General features: G+C 31.2%; 1 protein-coding gene across 3 annotated transcripts in view; it reads right to left on the minus strand.

Moving 5' to 3' along the window:
* The window catches only part of LOC123527182 (uncharacterized), a 36,206-nt gene extending 14,843 nt beyond the window's left edge, over window positions 1-21,363 (minus strand). The window contains exon 1 of one of the 3 annotated variants that reach the window (XM_045306500.2): window positions 21,235-21,363. Coding sequence is in view for 1 of the 3 variants with exons in the window: in XM_053523182.1 (XP_053379157.1) it covers window positions 19,995-20,026 (32 nt within the window). In the remaining 2 variants the exon portion in view is untranslated. Of the gene's footprint in view, window positions 1-19,994; window positions 20,042-21,234 lie in introns of those variants that run through there. The other 2 variants (XM_053523183.1, XM_053523182.1) reach the window with 2 other exon arrangements.
* Between the last annotated feature and the right edge of the window lie 1,509 nt (window positions 21,364-22,872).

The following is a 22,872-nucleotide window of genomic DNA, read 5'->3' on the forward strand; positions in this document are numbered from 1 at the left end:
CATAGCCATTTGGTCCTTTTATCTGAGTAACATTGTCTAATTTTGAATTATCTGGCACGGTAAAATTGCTATTTATTGACAATTTTATACGAATAAATATGTAAGCTTGAACCATAATGCAATAATAAAAATGTTGGGTCTGTTCTTTTCTTTCGAAGTCCTATTAGAAAGAGTTTTTCTCCCTATAAACTGTGCCAGTTGTGCTGGAGAAAAAAAGAGGTAACATCTATGATTTATAATAACATATATTGGGACTGAAATTTTGAGAGAAAAAGAAGAATACTTAGTAATTAATTGTCACATATTGATTTAGATATGTAGTTTTATTGGTTATGCACATGGACTTATCAAAGTTTCTATATCAAATGATTATATTTTTTAATAAAACAACAATGAAATATAAAAATGTTAAACGAAAGTATCCTGGCAATGGTTCAGTTACATGCAAGTTTTGCGTACCTTCAGATTCTTTAAGACTTAAGTTCAATGTCACGGAACCAAATCATATAAAGAAAGTGGAGTTTTATTTCAAAAGTGAACAACAAAAACATATTTTCCATATGCTACTAAAACTTGTTTTTGATATATGCCTTAGAATACTCCGGGAAGGAGTGGCCCTTCTGGATATCCAGAAGTTTTTAATACGATAATACAGTTTTAGAACTGGAAAACATGTTCATTGTGTCATGTATTTGTAACACACTCCGAGCCCTAAAATTAATATGTACGTAATTTTGTGCTTATTTGATTATTTTTATCCTACCTTCGTGCGAAATAAAGGGCAACAGATAGAGAAATAATAAATGTTGCTTTATAACGTCTGTGACGAAATAAAAGTTTGCCGGACTTCTTTTCTTGACATTTTTTTTTCAAAACGGCACCATCTTGGTGTTAAGAACAATTAATTAGGACATATTTATGCAACGATTTTCATAAACAAGCTTTAAGTAGGTTCGTGATATCTCACGTAATATATCTGCAATTACCACAAAGAAATCGCTCAAGGATATGGAATATGATTCAGCGATTATGCAGGATTTTGAATTTCTGCACATAAGGATTATTGAATCTGGAAAGGAATGTTATTGAATCAGATCATGGAGGACACGGTTATCATGGTTATCATTACCTCGTTACGGCATGTATAAATGTAGCCTGCTTGGTGAGAATGGGTGGCCGACTTGGAATTGAACTTCGGATAACACTAGCACTTTACTCGGCAGAAAATTAAAATGAATAAATCGTGTTCAGCAGCTAAAACATAAGGTTAGTCTTAGCTTTTCCTTTTTTATTTTATAATGTTTGGGATTTGTTAAAATTACAAAACACATTGTTGGTAATTTTAATTAAAAATGATTTTAAATTAGAAGGTAGGATAAATAGAACATTAGGTTACTGTCTTTATAAATTCAAATTTATTAGGTTGTTGTACTAAAAATATAAAAGTCTAGGCTAAAGGTCTCGACTTTATATTTCTTTCAGTAACCTAATATTCTCTATTTCCTGTTAGTTAGTAATTTGAAGTTTTTGTCAGATTGCCATTTGCAAAAAGGAATTAAGGAAACAACTACCGAATAAATAAAATAAACAGTAATGACGTCTATCTGACGTCATCCATAGATCGTAAAATGAACTTATATGCAAGTGAGCGAGGAACATTTAAACAACAATGTACCTGCCAATAAGTATTTTACCATACTTGCATATAATTTTCCGTACTACTTGATACTTAAATATTTTCATGCTGTCCTTCTGTAGACATGCCACTTGTCAAGAATAAATAAAACAATAAAAAATGTTGAAAACCACGTTACACTTAGTTAATGTATGAATTTTCAAAAAAAACGGACATATATAACAGTTCTTTGAAAATGCAATCGTTTTGTAAAATAATTCTAACATTTTTATACGTCGTTCAAGTGTTTTGCAAAACAGTTTGTTTGCATGATATGCTGATGCGTATGAAATATTTGTAATATATATTTTCATTTTCATTTTCATATCATAGTATGTATTTTAGCCCTTGTACATTTAACTGATAGGGTTATTGTAATAGTAGCTCGATCTGGGATGTTGTATTCGGCTCGAGTGGATTTTGCTAGATCGGATCTCACGGGTCGCGCAAGCAAAATCCACGAGAGCCGGATACAAAAACCAAGATCTAGCTACTGTTATAATGACCCTTTTATTATATACCTCCACCTTTTTGTTTGTTGTTTTGTTATTGGACGAAATCTTCAATGTTTATCGATGTTAAAATGGAACTTAGTGAAGTTTTATGTGCGCTATTTATAGAGCTGTGTCAGGTCATGCATATTAACGAAAGTAGTCCGGCAACATACAAAACAAAAGGTACAATATGGATTTTTTCCGCCTGTTCATATTTACTTGTGAAATGCAAACCGAATTGTTTTACAGAATTTATATAGATATATAATAAAAGTTTTTATTTCATTAGTCAGTATGAACAATGGATTAAAGTTTCTTCAATATGAATATCTATACGTACGTGTACACTAGATCTTAGTATCAAAATGGCAAAAAGACGAGTAACTGAAGATTCTATTATAATTAAATTGTCATTTTTCAATTGCTTATATATATGATTTTATCAAAGATAGTCATTATGACAAAGAATAGAAATGTGGCTAAATGTTGGTCATATTCTTTGACATTACTTGTGTCTAAAACCCTAGACTACTGAAAAGAGGAGACCACATAGATTTTGGCGCCACATAAATTTTGACACACAAAAATGTTGGCGCCAAAATTAGACTGTATCACGCTTTTTATTGACTGACCCTCGTAAAGGATTTCCGAAGTATAAAGGTTTGTTGTTCACTTGTGACAATATTTATACAAATAGGAAATAAGTTTTTAGATTTCTTACGCTTAAATGGATGAAAAAATCATGATACCGAAAGCTGAATACATTAAAAAATTCTGCGTAGGCCAATAGTAGACAATTTTGTCTTTTCAACAAATTTATTTTCAAGTGTCGGAGGCTTGAGGGTGCTAAATGTTTGTCCACTGTTATCTGATGGTCATGATCCAGTAAGTTCGTCTTTTTGTTATAAAACTTTATAAACAGTTACAAATAATCAAACACATAGTGATATAAATATTTAAAAAAAAAATGATGGAGTCAAAAAGGTTTAAAGAGTTTGTTAACAATATAGATACGAATAAGATTGAAGAAATATTTGAACATGCTCAACTTGAAGGCAGTTAGGTAACATAAAGATAGTGAAAGTAAAAGTCTTAGAACCACCAAGAAATATTTGTACTCCAGACAACTTGTTGACAGAATAATTTGATTTAATGAAAGCTGTAAAATGTCATACGTGTTTTTCAAAGAGTGAATTGTGTTTATAAACTTTGGAGTAATGATCAGAGCAATTTTATTAAAAGAAACTATTGTAGAAAAAATAACACATCAAGGATAAACCAATTAAAGAATTTGCGCCCAAATGCCTAAAGGAAACTAATGTGTGTAAATAAGGAAAATACATATCTGTTGAATTGTCAGACTTGTATGATTTTTTTACTATGTAAATTCTGCAGGAATTGATAGCACATCAAAATTTATACTTACTAACACATTCTTTCCTGATAACGATGGGCTAACTTCTGTTATTACCTTGAATGAGACTGAACATTTTTAAAACTGGTAAAGCTTGTTTTGTTGGTGATAAACTGCACATGTTAAAAATTATTTACCTGCTAACAAACAGACATTTTCAGATAGTTCAATATCATATTTGACCATGGAATTATTCCAGGAAACTGGATGAAGTGTACTATCAATCTTGCATATAATAATAACTCAATCCTTCGCATTATACACCCATTACTTTACTAATTTTGTCTAAGAAAGTTATTTACTACTTTTAAAAACTACTTTTTTTGCAAAATATGATGTCAGACGATTCTTCTGTAGAGATAAATATGTGGCTCTGAATTTATTGACAAACTGCTCAGAAATAGCAAAAGGAAAACTTTTATGTGATTTTATTGATCTAAGACAATGTTTCGATACTGTCCTGTGGTCAGTATGGCCAAAGCTGTCTCACCTAGATGTAAATGTTTTGTTATTGACATCAGCTGTATTTACGACCGAGCAGATCAATGAGTTGTAAAAATTTGACAAAAAAGAAACTATTTTATTGCAATTTCGGCGTTTGTCGTACTATTTTCAATTCATTTGAATGATTAAAATGAATCTTTTGGGAATAGTGAACAAATAGAGGATATACCCTGTATGAAACATGATCTATACATTGGTAGAATATTTATAACTGCTCATGCATATACTATTGTTTCAGAAACTGAAAATTAATTGCAAAAAGCAATGAATTCTGTGAGATGTGGAAACTAGAAATAAATACACTAATACCTCAGGAACTATAAAGTAAGTCTTTTTAAGAGGTCATTCAAGCAATCAATATAATTTTCTATTTGAAACTGATATCTTGTAAGGAGTGTGTAATGAGTTCAACTATTTGATGATTCGTTTAAGTAGAATTGGTGCTTTCTATAAAACTAAAAGACGTTTATTCATTTTTTTTTGTGAAAGATAGCAATACTGACCGAACTGAAGTCGTTTAATTATAGAAAATTTAACAAATCTTTTAATATAACGATATTATGAAACTGAGTGAAATAAACGGACTGAATAGAACATGCTCCCACTAGGTGTACTTCCTTTCTAGATAGTTCAAGAACATTATTACAGTTACTGAAGCAGCATGGGATATAACTGAATTAATACCGTATTCCTGCAGCCGATTATTCAACAATATCTATTTCATATTACTGTTGTAAGGATCATTTTCATTTCGTCAATGTAATTTAGATATTCAATAAGTAGGCAAAAAACTGTCTGAAAAGTGTACGCTCTGTTTTCACCGTTCACAATATATTTACAGTCCTTAATGTTTATTTACTTTGAGGAATGCAGAAAAAAAAATAAAAAAAATAGTGTGACCGTGAACTAAATATGTCGTTTTACGCGACCTATAAATGCCGTCTACTCTGTATATCAACTGTGGATTTATAATGAATTTTGTGTGAGATAACGTATAAAAAACAACGAATCTTTGTTCTGAATACCACAGGTGACAGCAACAAAGAAAAAAGTCTCCTTGTAGCCGACTTTAAAGATCTTTCTTCTCAAAGATACTGGAATGATGTGTTAGAAAATGTATTCTAGCAATCAGCATAATGTGTTTTGAAATGTATTCTGTCTATCAGCATAATGTGTTTTATAATACTTAAGTAATCCTTTACTTGTTTATAACCAAATGATATTTTAATAAATTAATGAGTTTCGTTTCAAAAGATTAGGAAACCCCCTTCTCAATGCCCTACATTTTGCTACCATGAGTACCTATGTATCTAGACAATATATGCTCAATATATGCTTGTCCCGTAGGGATTCCAAATGGATATTTGAGTAACTAAAATTTCCTACGTAGAGTGCCTTGTTAAGTAATACTGCTGAACAACTGATTTTGTGCCAACTTTGAAAAAAAAAATGAAAAAATATTTACAGCTGTTGTTGTCACAAAGACTTTATTCCCATAGTGTTTAAAGTATTTAAAGTTCTTTATTGCTCTTACTCAGCCCACCGTCTTTCCAAATGTGTCAGAATATTTTTTGTATTTGATATCTTGTTAGCGTTACACATAAGCACAGATAGTGCTTGACGCCCTTTTCATGCTACCATGGTTATAATTATATTTGAATTGCTGTAAATAATAGGATTTGGGTCATTTATGGACGATTTGGTTAATTGTAGTGATAGCTTGATCCCAGCATCACACCTTATGTTATATACAATAGTGAAAGGGAACCAACTATTTGTTAAAGCAAGTATCCGTTGTAAAATACTATGTACAAATTTGGACCGGAAACAAGTTCTAAATAGCACCAATCAAAGCTCACTTCTGCTCAGGTATAAAAAGGTACGTGGAATTCATTAGAGCGGAATTTGAGACGTTTAAGTACGATTACTAAATGAATGATGTCAACACGGCGTTTCAACAGTTTTTTTGTCTGTAAATATGACTAATGGAATAAAGCACAACTAATCAGGTTTTTAAATTTTGTCCACTTTTGCAGGTAATTATAATGAAAGCTAATTCATCAATTCTACTAGCCTAATAAGACTTAAATTGTGTTAGGTCTGTTTATACTAGCTAACATTTTATGCTAATATACTAGCTAAAATTATTACTGGACACAACTGATCTTTCTGGCAATATTTGCAAATACTAACAGTATACAAGCTGCAGTGTACTAATGCAGTAAATGTCAAATTTTCTAGGTCATATTTAAGTGATGTTATTCGCATTATGCTCACTACTACAAGCAGACACCGTCGTTTATATGACTGAAAAATTGTTGAAAAAGACGTTAAACCCGAACACACACATATTCGATATGGATTTGTTTGTATTTGACCGGGCTTCTATTATTTTTCTTGCTCTTTTTAATGCTCTTTATTTAAACGCAATGAAACTAAAACTAAAATGAATAACAAAGGATTCAAACTATTTCAAATCATTGAATAATAAGTAAATTGTTACTGGACTATTTTTTTATCAAATGAATAATAAGAGATTCAAATTATCAGTAAATGGTTAGAACGCTCCAGACAGAGAAAGAAGATCCCTTAAGTTACAGCTCGTCTTTCAAATCTTTTCTTACACGTCTCTAATAACTTATGACTACAGCAAGTATTTTAATAACATAAGGCAAATATCCTATACTTATTTTGTAAAGCCATTTTTCCGTCACACCTATTTTGTCAAATTTTGTATCAACAAGAATAAAAAACTTTTGTTGAAAAGTAAAAATATTCTGACAACTAGATGCGGGCATTTTATGTTTACATTTGTGACATTAAAATTCTTGCAACACAAAGTATTTATTTTACTGTATGAACTCGCTAAAATATGTGAGACCTCATACATTTCAAACACTGACAATCAAAATCTTATAGCAGTTAACTTATTTAATTGTCAGTAAAAATGCAAAAAGCTTGTATTTCTTTCAGATGCAATTTTAATATCATGTGCTGAACTGGCAAAGGTCAGTCAAGTCATTAAAATCAAAATTGAATATTGTTCCAGCACGTTTTTAGTAAGGCCTACTGTATCTGCTGAATAAATGTTGAACATTACTTTTCAAGAATTATCGGTAGGCTTTCTGTCATCATTATAGCTTTAGCGTCCCTCTACAAGTTTTTCAAAGATTGCTCTATTGGCAACAGAACTATTATAGGGCAGTACCAAATTTGAATGTTTTCAGAGTCACCCGCTTGAGAGCACTTATGTTAACCACGGCCATATAAATAATTACATTTATTTTTTGATCAGAGAGTTTTCTTTGTCGATAAAAATGAAATAGTTTCAAGTGTCGTAGTATTAAAATATTTTCGATCAGTTGTCGCAGTCGTATTCGACGAGATGTCTTTCGACCAAATGTCGTGCATCGGGCCATATAGTTCAATCCATCGGGGTCTATTTTCATCTCAAGAAAAAATCTTGTTTACCATCCGTTCTCACTGTTATAACAATCAAATCAAGCACGCCTTGGAAAATCTCTGCTTATGTAATTTGAGGATTATTATATAAAAAATATCCAATCAAGTGTCGTATTGTTAAAAATTATTTTCAATCAGCAGTCGTAGTCTCGGCATCGACGAACTGTCGTTTCGACCAGGTGTCTTATTTGACAAACTGTCGTATTCGACGAGATGTTTTTCGACCAAATGTCGTGCATCGGGCCATATAGTTCAATATATGGACCAGCGATTTATATAACTAAAATAAATGTTTTTGTTCTGAATCAAATCCATTCCTTGCTCAAATACACCGACCGTTTCTTATAATACCATCTCTCTTATATAATATTATTTAATGTTATTTTACAGAGTCATTGTGAGCCAAGATTATTTATAAATTCTCATGTACAGTATTAACATGAGTGACAAGGCTGTTGTAATATATTATATACAGTTTAATGATCAAATTTCAGTCTATGACATTTTATTGGTATGACTTTATGATGTTATAATGCATTTTGTGACAATCGTGTACATGTATCTCAAAAGCGCAATGCGACAGTTTTAGCTTTATAACTTTCAAAGTTAAATGAGAACCGGAAAAAGAAAAACAAGAGTCATGCAAATTTGATATGCAAAATTGTGTTTTAAAAGCACTGGAAGAACTTTGCAAATCTGTCACATATACATTGTCATGTATCCCATTAATTCATTTAGCCATGTGCTGAATGCCAACACATTGTATGACGTGAAAGTCTAGTCCTATTTATGCATTTTGGTAATTAAATTGTTCTTCATACATTAAAGGTGGTTAATCAAACTTTGTTCAACTAATGGATTTGTTCAAAACTTTAACAATTAATCATGTACACTTACTTGTGTTCAATGAGTTCTTAATAAATGTTAGATTTTCACTGGAAGTTTTTATAGAATTTGGTTTTCCTATTCCGATTGCCTAACCAAGATAGCGTTACTTTAGCATATGTATTGATTTAATATTTTTTGCCTTAGAGAAGATATGAGCCGTGCCATGAGAAAACCAACATAGTGGGTTTGCGACCAGCATGGATCCAGACCAGCCTGCGCATCCGCGCAGTCTGGTCAGGCTCCATGCTGTTCGCTTTTAAAGCCTATTGGAATTGGAGAAACTATTAGCGAACAGCATGGATCCAGACCAGCCTGCGCGGTTGCGCAGGCTGGTCTGGATCCATGCTGGTCGCAAAGCCACTATGTTGGTTTTCTCATGGCACGGCTCATATGAATATAAGCACTATTATATTAAAGTTGTCAAAGATTTGCATTGACAAGTATACATTTTGCCAAAATTAATTAGAAATATTAGTTTATTAAATTTTATTTACCGCCGTTTGCCTATAGTTGCGCAACCGAGATGGAATCTCGAAGCTATGCGGTGTTTCAAAACTTGTTTCAGGTAGCTGAAGTATCCCAATATTTATCAAAGTCAAATCTAAAACTACAAATTATATCAAAATCTAAAGAAATAGTCTGTTCTTTATAATATCTTTTTTTATATTAAAAGGAGGTAATAATAAAATTTCATGAAAATTATCAAAATATACATTTCCAGAAGAGATTTAACACTATGTAATGGATCTTAAAAAAGGCTCTAACAGAATACATGAAAACTGAAAAATGTAATAAAATGTTGCTCAAATGTGATTAGCCACCTTTAAACTAGCGGATTTTACATATTTCTGTATACATATAAATTTCACTTATGACAGTTTATGGTTTTACTATATTTACATACATCATTTAAAGAGCGATGGAAAGTTTATTTTATAAGTGTAAGAATTTGAATTTTTAAGGTGGAAAAATGGAATGTTACAGTGTCTAACCTTTTTAGTGACATCATCTCCACAATAATTATGCTGAAGCTTTTAAGCGATGGATAAATGCGATAGTGATTTTATAGGTGGTGCGTTTGGGTATATGTAGGGAAAATACAGGGCATTTCGTATGATCAAGGACGTTTGTCCTTTTCCTGTTTGATAGAACTGTTTCTTCGCGCATACATGGCGCTAAATAGTAGGTCGTCACGCTCCTTTGGTTATACACGCCATGGTAATATACGTCTTGCGGAAAAGTTCAATTTGGGCGAAAATGATGGCGAATTATTCTGCACAGCGAATAAACCAACTCAGTATATTTGTATGTGTGTACATTAATCTAGACAGTTGTGCAAATTGACATTTCGTTTTTAACATGCTATTTAGTAAAATAGTTGTTCAAATTTGAAAGCGCTATTTCTGGATGCATACATGGCGCTAAATGTCACGCCGACGTGACGTCAACTTAATTTAAGCAATGCTAGTCATATTAGAACAAATGTTATTACAATTGAATTCGTTTTGAAAGTATTTTTTCTATTCAAACAAATATCAAAATATCAGAGTAGATAGAGGATATTACTTGAGTGTCTTTTCATACTGAATTCTTTAAACGGGTTGAATATAATAATAATAATAATATGCGAGGCTCTGTCGAGCATTTTATCAATTTTAATCAACGAGTTTAATAAATTCAATAAGGAAAATCACAAATGAAATATTCTTTTTATCACATGTTAGCTTTTCCTTCCGAAAATCAAAATTTTTGCTTTCTTTAACTTCATAAACAAAGCAATTTGACCAACATCTCCTATACTTTAAACGACGTTGACGTCAAAGCTTTATTACGCTAGTGTATTATCAATTTTATGTAATGGCTTTATTTCAGTCCTGCGACGTCAAACATGTGATGAAATATAATAAATTTGACTTTTAGTCATGTGAACTCAAATTTAGGATATATTACGAGGAGATCCAGAATGCGCTTCCAGGTGCTATTTCAGTCAAGGTCTGGCACCAACTACCACCTGGAAAGAATAATGCTTTTTAAGGTAGTTCTGCACGTTTGATAAACCGGAAGTGATGATTTAACGTCATTTATCCGGAAAACGTAGAATAAAGCCTGGCTTCGGCGTACGCAAAATGAAAATCATTTTATGAATTAATGCCAATGTGCGCAAATTTACTACAATGGCACTGAGTAAATTCATGACTACTATCTTTCTAAAGTTAAAACATGATATTAAAACATCTGACACATTAAATAATTCAAAATCATGTCTTAAAATTAGCGCGAAATGTGCGGTTTACTTTAACTGTGGTCAAATATCTCAAAAATAAGCACACGAACCTTTACATTTTATTTCACCACATTATATGCCATATGTTTATTTACAACTGTGAGAAGTTTCATAAAAATCTACATTGTAGTTAAAAACTTCTATACGCGAAAATGTTATGTATATGTAAGTTATGATTTTCCCACAGACTCCCATTATTAAAAAATACATGCGGTCCAAATTTTTCAAATCATTCTAGCAAAAAATCAAGCACACACCCTATCGTTTTTATTTGCTGAATTTTCTTAGTACTTTCTGAAGTTTTGAAAAACTAGAGTTTAATCAAATTCTACATTGTAGAAAAAGCTTTTATCCGAACGTGCAGAACTACCTTAAACGAGGATTTGACAGTGCTCATAGGAAGAGTGAATTGAAGATAATTTCAATATTAACCCGGCCACGGAGACCCCTCGAACATTAAACCATTACCACGACAAGTCAATATAATTTATGTTTTTAATTTGGTGGGTTTATTTTGTTAAACGAAACGTCTATAGATTAACAATCGTGTGATATTGCGACTTTCCGATTTTTCATGGTGGCGGAAGACCCTAGATACCGTTTGTGCATAATTTCAGGGTCGGGCGGTCGTTTAGACAGAGCCAACGACCGTCCAGAAGCCAGCTGGATGGCTTCTTCACATGGAAAAATTCTGCATTCAAAGCTAGGTTTCAAACCCACAGCGGTTAGGGACAAGGGGTTTGAAGTCAGCGACCGTAACCACTCGGCAATGGAGAACCCTGATTAGAATTTTAGGGTGTGAACGTTTTTCTTTAATATGACAGATTACTTGGGCAGAAGACACTTTTGACGCTTTTTGTCAAAACTTCACGTCTGTCTGTACAAAACTGTCATCAAAAATATTAAACTTACCTTAAATGAATCAATTATCGACTAAAATAAACCTTCTCATAACATAGGCGGTTACTGAAATTTCCATTCATTAAATTGTAAATGACATAATTAAGATATGAATTAAAGTTGAGAAATATATAAAGAAATATATGTGAAAAATTAGGAAATTTTTATTATGCTAAACGAGAGCTGTTATTTTATTGATTTATGATTTAGAATCCAAAGTAGAATTGCAGGAAAGGGCGTCACACTTTCGGATATATCAACACTTTTAATATGATACCATAATGTTAGAATTGTCATGCATTTGTACATTTACATTATGTATGAACTTGCAGTAATGTCCAAGTCCTGCAACTGAAGAAAATGGTAAGCTCCTTCATTTAAAGATATCCAATGGGCATCTTGCACTCAAATATTTTTCTTTTGATATTCACTTCAAATGTTTAAGATACTCATATATTGCATTTAACATTACTAAATATATAAATAAAGTTGGCATATAGAGCTACCTTCATAACTAAATGCCATGCAGTAATAGCTGATTGTTAAAAAAAAACAGCCAGTTTTTTAATGGTAGTATACATTTATAATGTGTTTATCTACACATGTATACATACAGTGAGTACTATTTATACCTAATGCAATTGAAAATACTTGAATAAACTTGATGTTATGTTTAGATACATAAACTAAATGAAGTAATTGTTCATGTTTTTAGTGAAATTTGGATCTTATATACCTTTAAATTATTATTAATAATAATGGAGTATATATCTTAAAGTACCATTTCACTATATAAAGGAATGTACAATGAAAAACAACAATCACTTTATTCATATTATTTATTTATATTGTGAAGTGGTAGCTTTAAGATATATTATACAGCACTTTTATCATTCCCCATTTACCCTATGACATATAAATCCGTCATATTTAAAACTTAATCTAACGGAAGTATATCTTGCAATGAAATGAACTTTTATCAAACTGTCATGATTCAACTGTTAATGAACAATCTAAATGTCCAACACTTTTTTACCACACTATCCCGTACCGTTCATACTAATGAATATTCTCAAAAGCTTGGCCACCTCCGAAGCACTTTACAAAAGAATGTCATTTAAGAAATAAATATAAACAATAGTATTCAAAAGTGTTGAAAGGATGGTGAACCTAATTATCTGAAATTTAAGCACTGAAACGAACATATAACAGTTTTCTGAAAATGGTGTTTTTAAAGGCGCTGAACTGTCTAGAATTGTTGCCCCTTCATGCTGTCCTGTTCGAAGTGAATGATTGTATCAGTAAATTTACCATCGTGTTGCAGAATATATACATGTAACATACGCTGTTCTGTTTGCAACTCTTTCTTTCTATGATTTTGTGATGTTCAAATGTCATTATTTCAGATAACCAACTGCACGTTGAAAACCAAAATTTAAAAATGAGAATTTTGACTTAACTAAAGCTAATGTATTGACATACTTTTTGTTCCGGCTTGTCGGATACAATTGTTAAAAATGCGAATGCGCACAATTATAAACTGTTTTAAATGCAGTTTTTTTATCAGCTGAGAATAATTTATGGTACGATTACAGGTTAAGTGTAAAGTACGTAAAATACATGAATATGTGAAATAGGTCAGGACTAAGATACAAGATACAAAATTTTATCATAGTCAGGCATAAGTACTAGAAACATTAGCTAGGGCTTGAACAGATGTCACATCCAAAGCATATATATATATTGACTTGTTCATACCATTGCCCAATTATCGTTTAAGGGAATATATATGGCAGAATGGCGCACTAGTATGTTATCATGTACATCTTTGCTCATATGCAGACAAATAAAAACTTGCTTTAATCGTGCAGAATACCTTACCATTTTTTGATATTCCGAAGTATAGAAATGTCATTGCTAAATTAAGGTTAAACTCGCACAACTTCAACATTGAAACTGGTAGACATAGAAACATTCAAAGGAATCGTCGTATTTGCACCTTATGTAACACAAATTATATAGAAGACGAATTTCATTTTGTTTTAGTGTGTCCATTTTACAATCAGTATAGAAATATGTATATTCCAAGATATTTTAGAACTCGTCCAAGTATGTATACATTCTGTGCATTGCTTAATTCAGATAAAATGTCTGTTCTACATAAATTAGCAGTTTTCTGCCTAAAATGTTTCAAAATAAGAAATGAATATTTAAATAACTGATCATTCTATTGTACATATATTTTGTGTTTCTGTTTTTCAAATATATAACGATTTTAAAAGATGATCACTCTCAAATCTCTAAATTGTCAATTGTGAAATGAATTCTTTGTGTATATATAATTTTTTTTATAATATGACACAGTATGTTGTGTAAAATTGTGACTGTCATGTAATGTTATGCTGTATGCCGATGAGCTGTATGCGCAAATCAAAATAAAACTTTTGTACTGTTCTGTATATACTCGACTATTTACGTAATTAACCTTAAGCCTGCTGGCGGCAGGTGGGCCAGTGCAGACCAAGGTATGCCTGCACTGTCCGCTATTTAGTCTGTAAATTTTCAGTGATCGCCCCTTCGACTAATAAAAGACACTGCCCAAATTGAATGATAGACGGGTTCATTTTAGAAATTAAGCACGGTAAAGGTTAAGAAATAATAAACATAGTTAGGACAAGACATACATCATAATTAATTTAAGAACTCCGAAAGCAATAGCAGGTTAATAATAGTTTAAATTAAATTAACATAAAATCAGACATATTATTTTCAAGATGTTAAAGATGCCATTTGCATAGAGAAACAATAGCCTTATTCTTATGAATTATAATGAACATGCCTTTTACTTGATTATGACATCTTCATGTAATGCAAAATTAGTTTTCTATCATAGACTTCAACTATAATAAGTTATATTTATAAATGCATGAATTCGGGAGGGGGGGGGGGGGGCATTCAGAAAGTACCACTTTGAAGCTTTTTTTCAATAGCTGACAATACTTCTAGTCTAACAGCTGTGAATATAAGCTTGATAATAATTGTTTAACAAGAGCACCGCAATGCGGAGCAATATACGCCCGAAGGCATGATCTTTGACCCATAAGTGTGACCTTGACCTTGTAGCTTGCTATTCAGAACATGAGCTCTACACATCGTCTCGATGCGGTATACATCTGTGTCAAGTTTCTTTGAATCCTTCAAGGGGTTCAAGAGTTACAGAGCGATGACCTTTGACCCATAAGTATGACCTTGACAATGAAGCGAGACATCCAGAACATGCGCTTAGTATGTCGTCTTGATGTGGTGAACATTTGTGTCAAGTTTCTTTGAAATCCTTTCAGGGGGTCAAGAGTTACAGAGCGGACACGAAACACATCCATTTGACCCCTAAGTGTGACCTTGACATTGAAGCGAAACATCTAGAACATGCGATCCGCGCAGACGGACAGACGGACACCGGGGTAATATAATAACTGATAATACTGCTTGTTTAATAGCTGTGACAATAAGCTTGATAATACTGCTTGTGGCATGGTGCATATTATAAGGAATGGTCACTTTGCAGCTTCTTTGCATATTTTCTTTCCTAAAAGTGCATTCTTCTTCCTGTGTTTTAGTCATACTGGAGATTCTGAAATAGTTTGACTTTTACATGGTGTTCTAGAATACTTCCAAAGTATATTCTTATAGATTTGATTTAACAACAGAACTGCACATTGTTACATAACATTAATGTATTACTGGACAATCACGTTGTGTTGGCATCAGTATTATTTTAGCACCTTTATAGTACATTTGTATCAAAACAAGCTGTGACTTGAGCAGTAATGATATAATTTTAACAAATACTTCAGTAGATCGGGGCGTGGGGGGGGGGGGGGGGGGGGGGGGGGCGTTGAGACGTGCAGATTTCATTACCTCTCATGAACAGACTTTATCAAACCGAGACTATTATTATTTTGCATGGTGCGTATTAGCTTTTAAAAGAACTTTTTAAATATTTTATTGTAAAAGGAATTGTCTGATTTTGACCCAACTTTTTTCAATTATTTTCTTGATTATATCTGAATACAAATGTCTTAAATATCAAATGGATTTCTTAAATGATTTATGTCGTTGAGTAATATAGAAATTAAAAAGTTACAATTATAAGAATGTAATTGTTAGGCATTTAGTCCTTTCTTTCATGTAATGTCAAAGGAAATGTGGTATTTTTATAAAATAATTACACTTAGTAGTAGTCATTTGAATACAATCGCGTGTCTATTTTTCCATTGTCTTGATAGATGAGTAAAATTAAAATGACAAGTGTTTTGTAACAAGACGAGGTTTCATTTGACATGTAACTGTAAGTTTATTAATTGATTGACAGTCTCATTAACAAGGATGTCCTCTCCTTACATAATGTGTCATTATTTGCAATAATGGTTTTAGGGTTTTGACAGTTGAACTGAGGCTTCAATAAAACCGGTACAACAAGCAATTAATTTACATTATTTAAAGGGACTTACCACCATATTTTAAACGAAAACTAATTTCTCTCAAAATCCATAAAAAAGTGCGTACAGTGAAAGTGACTAGTGGTACAAATTTATTGACATAAGATTGTTGCAAGATATTCTTATTAAAGGTCCATTACTAAGGGAAAGTGAGTTGGCAATTTTTTTCATAGCCAGTGCATAGACTTCTGCAAGACACTAAATAATGAAGATTGGCAGGTCAAAATTTACAGAAGGTCTTTGGAACTCAAAGAAATGTATGTGTATTATGTTGAAATTTCAATGAATCGACAGAATGACCCCCCAGGTCTTTTTAACTTTCTTCATACTTCATAGAAAAATAATTGTACATATACTGCGATTTATTTCGAATTTCTACATACCAACTTTCATTTTCCAATAAAATGAAATAGTTTCTGTGCTTTTTAAAAGAAATTAAAATGTTCACTTTCCTTAGTATTGGACCTTTAAATAACTTAAAATATTGTGCAAAAGGTAGTTACCCGTTGCAACGCTGTTAAAATAATGCAGAAAATTTACATTATTCGTGCATTTTTACCAGTATCTTGCTTTTATTTTCACCCACTTTATCATTTTTCAGTGTCATATAATTATAATACATTCTATGCCAAGCTTGGTGGTAATGAACATGTGGAAAAATTTAACCCAATCTGTGGGCGTGTCTCTTTAACTGATTGCAAGTTAAGTCTTTAAAGATCTTGTGAGATTTGCTCTGTCCTGAAACCCTTTTTATATAAAGTATATATGTGTGTAGGGCTTGATGTTCTTTAGTATCAAGTCCTCTTAATGGTCTACTTTCTTTCGTTGAAGAAATTGAAAATTGTAATTCTACGAACAAAAAAATAGGCAAGTAAATTGATTTTTTTCAAATATGAATAAAATACGCACACTTTTTGCACTGTACTGTATGGATAATTTTAATAATAATAATTATGACCAAACTGGTTTACTGAAACAAAATAACGTTTTCAACTTGCTTAAAATATTATAACTCCCTCAGATAAGAACATTTTTATAATACCATTAAACTGTCTTATGAATGGATGTGTTTGTCCATTGCGAAGATTATTTTGTGAAAAGCAGAGAAATGTCCTCATTAAGATGCAAACATTTACATACAAATCAAATGTACACACCAAAATGTTATAAATTTCTTAATGTCTTCCGAAATATAAGTAATACATCGGTTACAAGTTTATTTAAAAGAAAATTATTTAGGTTATTTCATATCAGCATTGTTATTTGTTCGAGGCCAATACGATAGTTCAATGCAAAATAATAAAGAAAATATTAAATCAGCTAGCGAATAAGTTTTAATAAAAAATAATATAAGTATTTTTTAAAAAAAAAACTGTTGAATAGTTTTTATTATTTGATTGTGATGTGAACCTAAAGAGCGATTCAAAAGACATTTTTATTTTTTATGAATCCTGAATGCAACCATTGCCTGATTACTTCTAAAGACAACACTATCTGATTCGACCACGTTTGATCATAATGCTACAATTGTCTTTCAGGTTCTAATTGATGATAAACCTCGAACTGAAGTGCAGGCTTTCGTTCCAGATCAACGCAAAGCCTAGTTATATTTCAGGGCAGAGGGCTACTTTACTTTGAAATGAACATTCGCTGGCTAAAAACAGTCGAGATGGTATCTATTTTCTGCCAAGATTTCCAGAATTGGCTGAACCAGTCAGAGTTGTATCATCGCTTTTGGCAAAATGATTAATCAAACAAATTAAAGGTATCTGGCATTTATCCAGACAATCGTTCATGGGCGGCCAAGAAGCAAGATATTACCGACTTTACCCTCACATAACGTCTGCAGTACGCAAAGGTTCGTGGCAAATATTACTTAGATAATTAATAACACGTGTTATTTATTGTTTTAATTAAGCAAGTCGGTTATACTGTTTAAATTTCACGCAAGGGAAACGACAATGCAGTGACATTCATAAAAGCGCCAGCAACGCAACGGTCTATTAATCAGATGTCTGTCAAAACTGTATACGCAAAACCTTGCACGCTTTGTATATTTTATTTAAATGTGATTACTATAGAAACGTTGTTTTTTAGGACTTGGTGTAAATTCATGACGTAATTGTGCAGTTAGAATGCGTCGATATGGAATTTCTTTTTTGACGGATCATATTTAACTTCTTGATAACGTACATATCTTCAAAACAAAATATGTCTGCATATGAAAAATAAATGAAAAACTAGCAATCAAGTTAAGACCAAAACAAAAAACTTTATGATTATGTTTCCATTCAACCAAGACATATGTACATAAAATACAAAAGTAACAGTGACATTAATCATAACAATATGTGTGGTTAGTAGTTGATAGGTGCAATTAGGACATATTAACATTACTTTTATATGTTATGTCAGACTCGAGACACCAGGAAAGTAATGTAGTAACAATTAATCAATTAATCACCTAGTCTTCAAGTTGTATATTTTTGTGTCCAGTATCGCATCGAAGGATACAGTTTGATCATAGATTATCTTATAAGGTGATATTCATAGTATTAAACTTACCCTCATTTTAACTTAAAACTTCTATGTTTCCGGATAATCTTTTGCAATTTCAATAAACACTTACTTCGACCTTAAGATATTTCTGTACAAGATGTTAGAGCCAGATCACTTCGGCCTTAGGCTTTATCGGCCTTAAATTAGATACAGTAACAACTGACAATATGTAGTCATTTCGTATCTTCTATGAGGTTATGGCACTTTTGACGACAGTCTTCTTTCTATAAGGGGTATCTGAGAAACTGTCGAACGCTAGTACATCAGCTACTTCTTTTATATGATAAAATGATATGTCAATGATAGCACGCCTAATTTTGTTCGTTTGAATTGAAAACATATTTGAAAAAAAAATTAATATAACGTCAATTTTCATTAATAAATTTAATATAATACAATCAAGTTGCCAGTTGTAGACTGTTTTATTCCATATTGTATCGAGTATTATTTTATGTTAACTAATAAAATACTGTATTCTGTTAAATATTTTTATATCTCATCACTCATACTGTGAAAATATGAAATCTATAATTTCACACTGTGAGAGATATAGTTCCGCCTAACTCATACATTGTGTCTGAATTTTAAATCATTTGCTTAAAACAGGATGAAAATTGTAGTCGCACTTTGTTCTTTATAGTATATTTCTCGATTCAAATTATTTTACTTAATGGGAACTTCATAACGTTCTAACATGCAGTATTAATTCCAAAAGTTCCAAATGATTACCCGACTTTATATCTCGAAAAAAAATCAGTACCTAAATATTATTATGCCTTGCGAGAAAGATCTCACGGAGAATTTTGAATATCGTTTTATCACTTTAGAAAAGAATCGACTATTTCATAGTATAAAACACAAAAATCTATATCAATCATGTGAATACATTAGTCATGCTCTTTGAAAATTTACATATTTATTTCATGTATGTTTGGATTTGTTTTGATGTGTTCACGTCATCTTAATTTAATTAAAAGACCATAGTAATTAATGTAATATCTCCTCAAAAAGTTTAGTCATGCACTTGTGTCATTTACATAAAAAGTCAAATGAAGACGAATTACCACGGAAAACAATTACAGGTGTGTTTGACTTTAAAGGTGCTTACTCAAATAAAACGTGATTTTTCTTTCAGTAAAGTCATGTACTTGCATTTTATTTACAACGTATATCCCACATGTACATTTGCAATAAATGTAAAACAAAATATGTATATATGTACAGAAGTATGTATTTCAAAAAAATGAAATCTAACAATGCGTAAGTAAAAATGGAAACACTTAAATCCATTATTTGCACAAAATAAAAAACTTACAAAGGTTCATAATTGTGTGCACTTCGTAACATTTGTGTCAATATTAAAGGTTACACAATACTTCCAACATGAATTATCGTTATTATTGTTATTATTATTATTATTGTTACCATCATCTGTTTCTAAACGCATTGAGATAAATTCTGTTAGTGCATCAAAATGTTTAACAATGACGTCAAGGAATACGTCTGTGCGGTTTTTATTTTAGTGTAGCTTAGTTGTGAAACACGAAAATAACAATCATTTATTTCATAGCATTAAATGGTATGTGACACACAGATAACAAATGAAACCTTTATTTATGTATTTTCATGACATAAATTAATCTTAGAGTTGAAAATCGTGATAAACTGTTGTGAGCTCCAGAATATAAAATCATGAACTTAGTCTATATCTAATTTAATTCTTCTAGAAGGGTATCAATATTCCAAATCAGTGGTAGACATAATTAAATCAGTTAAGCGTTAAAATATTGAATTTGATAAATGCTTAGTCTTTTATTAACCTTCGAATATATTTACGTCCGCTAAGGTATATGAGCTTTGCAACTGAAGAAATACATACAAAATTTCATTGAATCTAGATATCACACGTATTCACATTTTTTTATATATTCTACATGTGTACATGTTAGCTAATTCGGATACATTTGTACATATAAGCAGTAATGGAACAGTTTTACATATGCGGCTATATGTTAATATGTCGTATCTAATCGAACAATTTCACAAATTTCGTAACAGTTATGCTTTAAATATTTTCTACATATTTAATTTCCTATTGGCGTAGTGTAATGCGTTTAATAACATCTCTTTTTGGTAATATATTTGTATGTAACGACATAAATGTTGTTTCAATCAGTTTAATATAAAGCAGTATATTTTGCTTACATTCTACCATACTTCAGCAAATTTATTGTAACATTTCACACTCAAATATATGAACATTATTTTTTCTAGAAAATATATTTTCAATTTATTAAAAACATGTTTAATATATAGCACATATATAGGATGAAAACAAAGTCGAACAAAAATGATATGGTACCTTAATAATCCTCATAACTTTATTTTAACAGGTATCTGTAAAATGGCTCCAAAGAGACCATTAATAACTAAACAAAACTATAAGAATAGATATAAACTTAACAGATATTAATGTAACCCAAACGACATGAATATAAATGCTGAATATAAATGCTTATAAAATTAAAATAAAAAGTATAACATTTAACACGAACCTCTATTGTTCAAATCCTTTTTTCAACTACCGAAAACTGAATTTTAGCGTGACGTCATACATACGGGCTTTTCACTTGTCGTTTTTGGTGATAAATGCGCTGTACCTCCGACACAAAATATGATGTTTTAATTATATGATATCACGTATAACATCGTTATTACTTGTCATTATCCACTCTGTATGTTCACGATGATTTAACGTCAATCTGGTCAGTGGACGGTGATACAAAAACGAACATCATATTATATATTATATATTATATTATTGCCACAATTATTAGTCGGACTTGAATAACCTTGTTACGATTTAAACAGTTTTATTGTCATAATCTGACGTTTATAAGGCAAAGAAAAAAAACGTTGAATAAGTTTGTTGGTTATTTTGCGATCCTTTGGTTAAATAAGATTAATAAATTTATTTATTTATTTGGGTTTTACGGCGCACCAACACAGTATAGGTCATATGGCGCCAAACAGGACTACAAATTTTGGTTTCACATCTCATTTACATCGAAATAAAAACATGAAGATGAATTATATAAAAATTATTTCATGATTGTCTGGCAACCACAACCTTTTCTGTGAAAAAAAAACTTTATGCCTGGGGTCCAGCAACATTTTTCTAACTTAATTATATAATATATCATATGAACTGCAGGCATGATAATATAAATACTTGCACAGGTGGACACTTTGATAAGGAAACTTTAGTTTGGACACGTTTTGATAAATGTGTGCGTTCAGAAGGATCGGTCATATTAACAGGTCGCAGTATTCTTTGATAATTGTTGTACCATGAAAAGTCTGACTCTCAGCCGTAATTGTTATAAAAGGTTAATTGAAAATCATCAATTTCAACAAAATACGACTTATCACGCATTACTCTTTGCGGCAGCATTGTAACTTTTATGAATATATTTCTGTAGTTTGGAGTTCTATTGTTCTATCTACAGTTTTGTTTCAGATTATTGTAATCTAAAAAGAAAATCTTTCTCATATATTCTACGAAGTTTTTTAAACTTGGTGATTTTGAAACAAATCTAAATAAATCTTGTATATCTTTATCACAATTTCTCAAAACAAATGTTTTTAAGGATGGTTTTTAGGGTTTAGCAATTTAATAGCAATTCCGGGCTCTTTTATGTTGTTTAAATTCTATTAATAGTAATTGAGTTAATTAAATGCAAACTACTTTTGGAGTCAAAGTACCGACATCTCTGCGTTTCCTCTTTCTTGGTATGGTGATCATTAAACGCCACATAGTTTTACTCGTTTTCCTATTTGGCGGTTACGAATTTGGCGAGTTCTTAATCTTAAATTTTGAGTGAAAATATTTGTCAGTTAAACACAAATAAAAATGATAGTCATAATGTATTACAGAACAGTTATAAGAACTATAATGTTACAACTCCAAAATAAAATATAGATATATATAAAAGAAATTCCTCATCTGTTAACATGTTGAGATAACTGTAGCATTTTTTCTGGATGACTGTTTGAAAGTGTTTTCGAAAATTGTATGTTCATCTGCCTGCAGACATTAAAGTAGCGATCCCTATAAATATGACATTTGAAATGAAATAATTAATAAATATCGATGCAAAAAAGTGGTAAAATACATTTGACACAGACAAGAA

The sequence above is a fragment of the Mercenaria mercenaria genome, chromosome 14 (genome assembly GCF_021730395.1).
Source record: "Mercenaria mercenaria strain notata chromosome 14, MADL_Memer_1, whole genome shotgun sequence".
In the NCBI taxonomy this organism is placed as follows: Eukaryota; Metazoa; Mollusca; class Bivalvia; order Venerida; family Veneridae; genus Mercenaria; species Mercenaria mercenaria.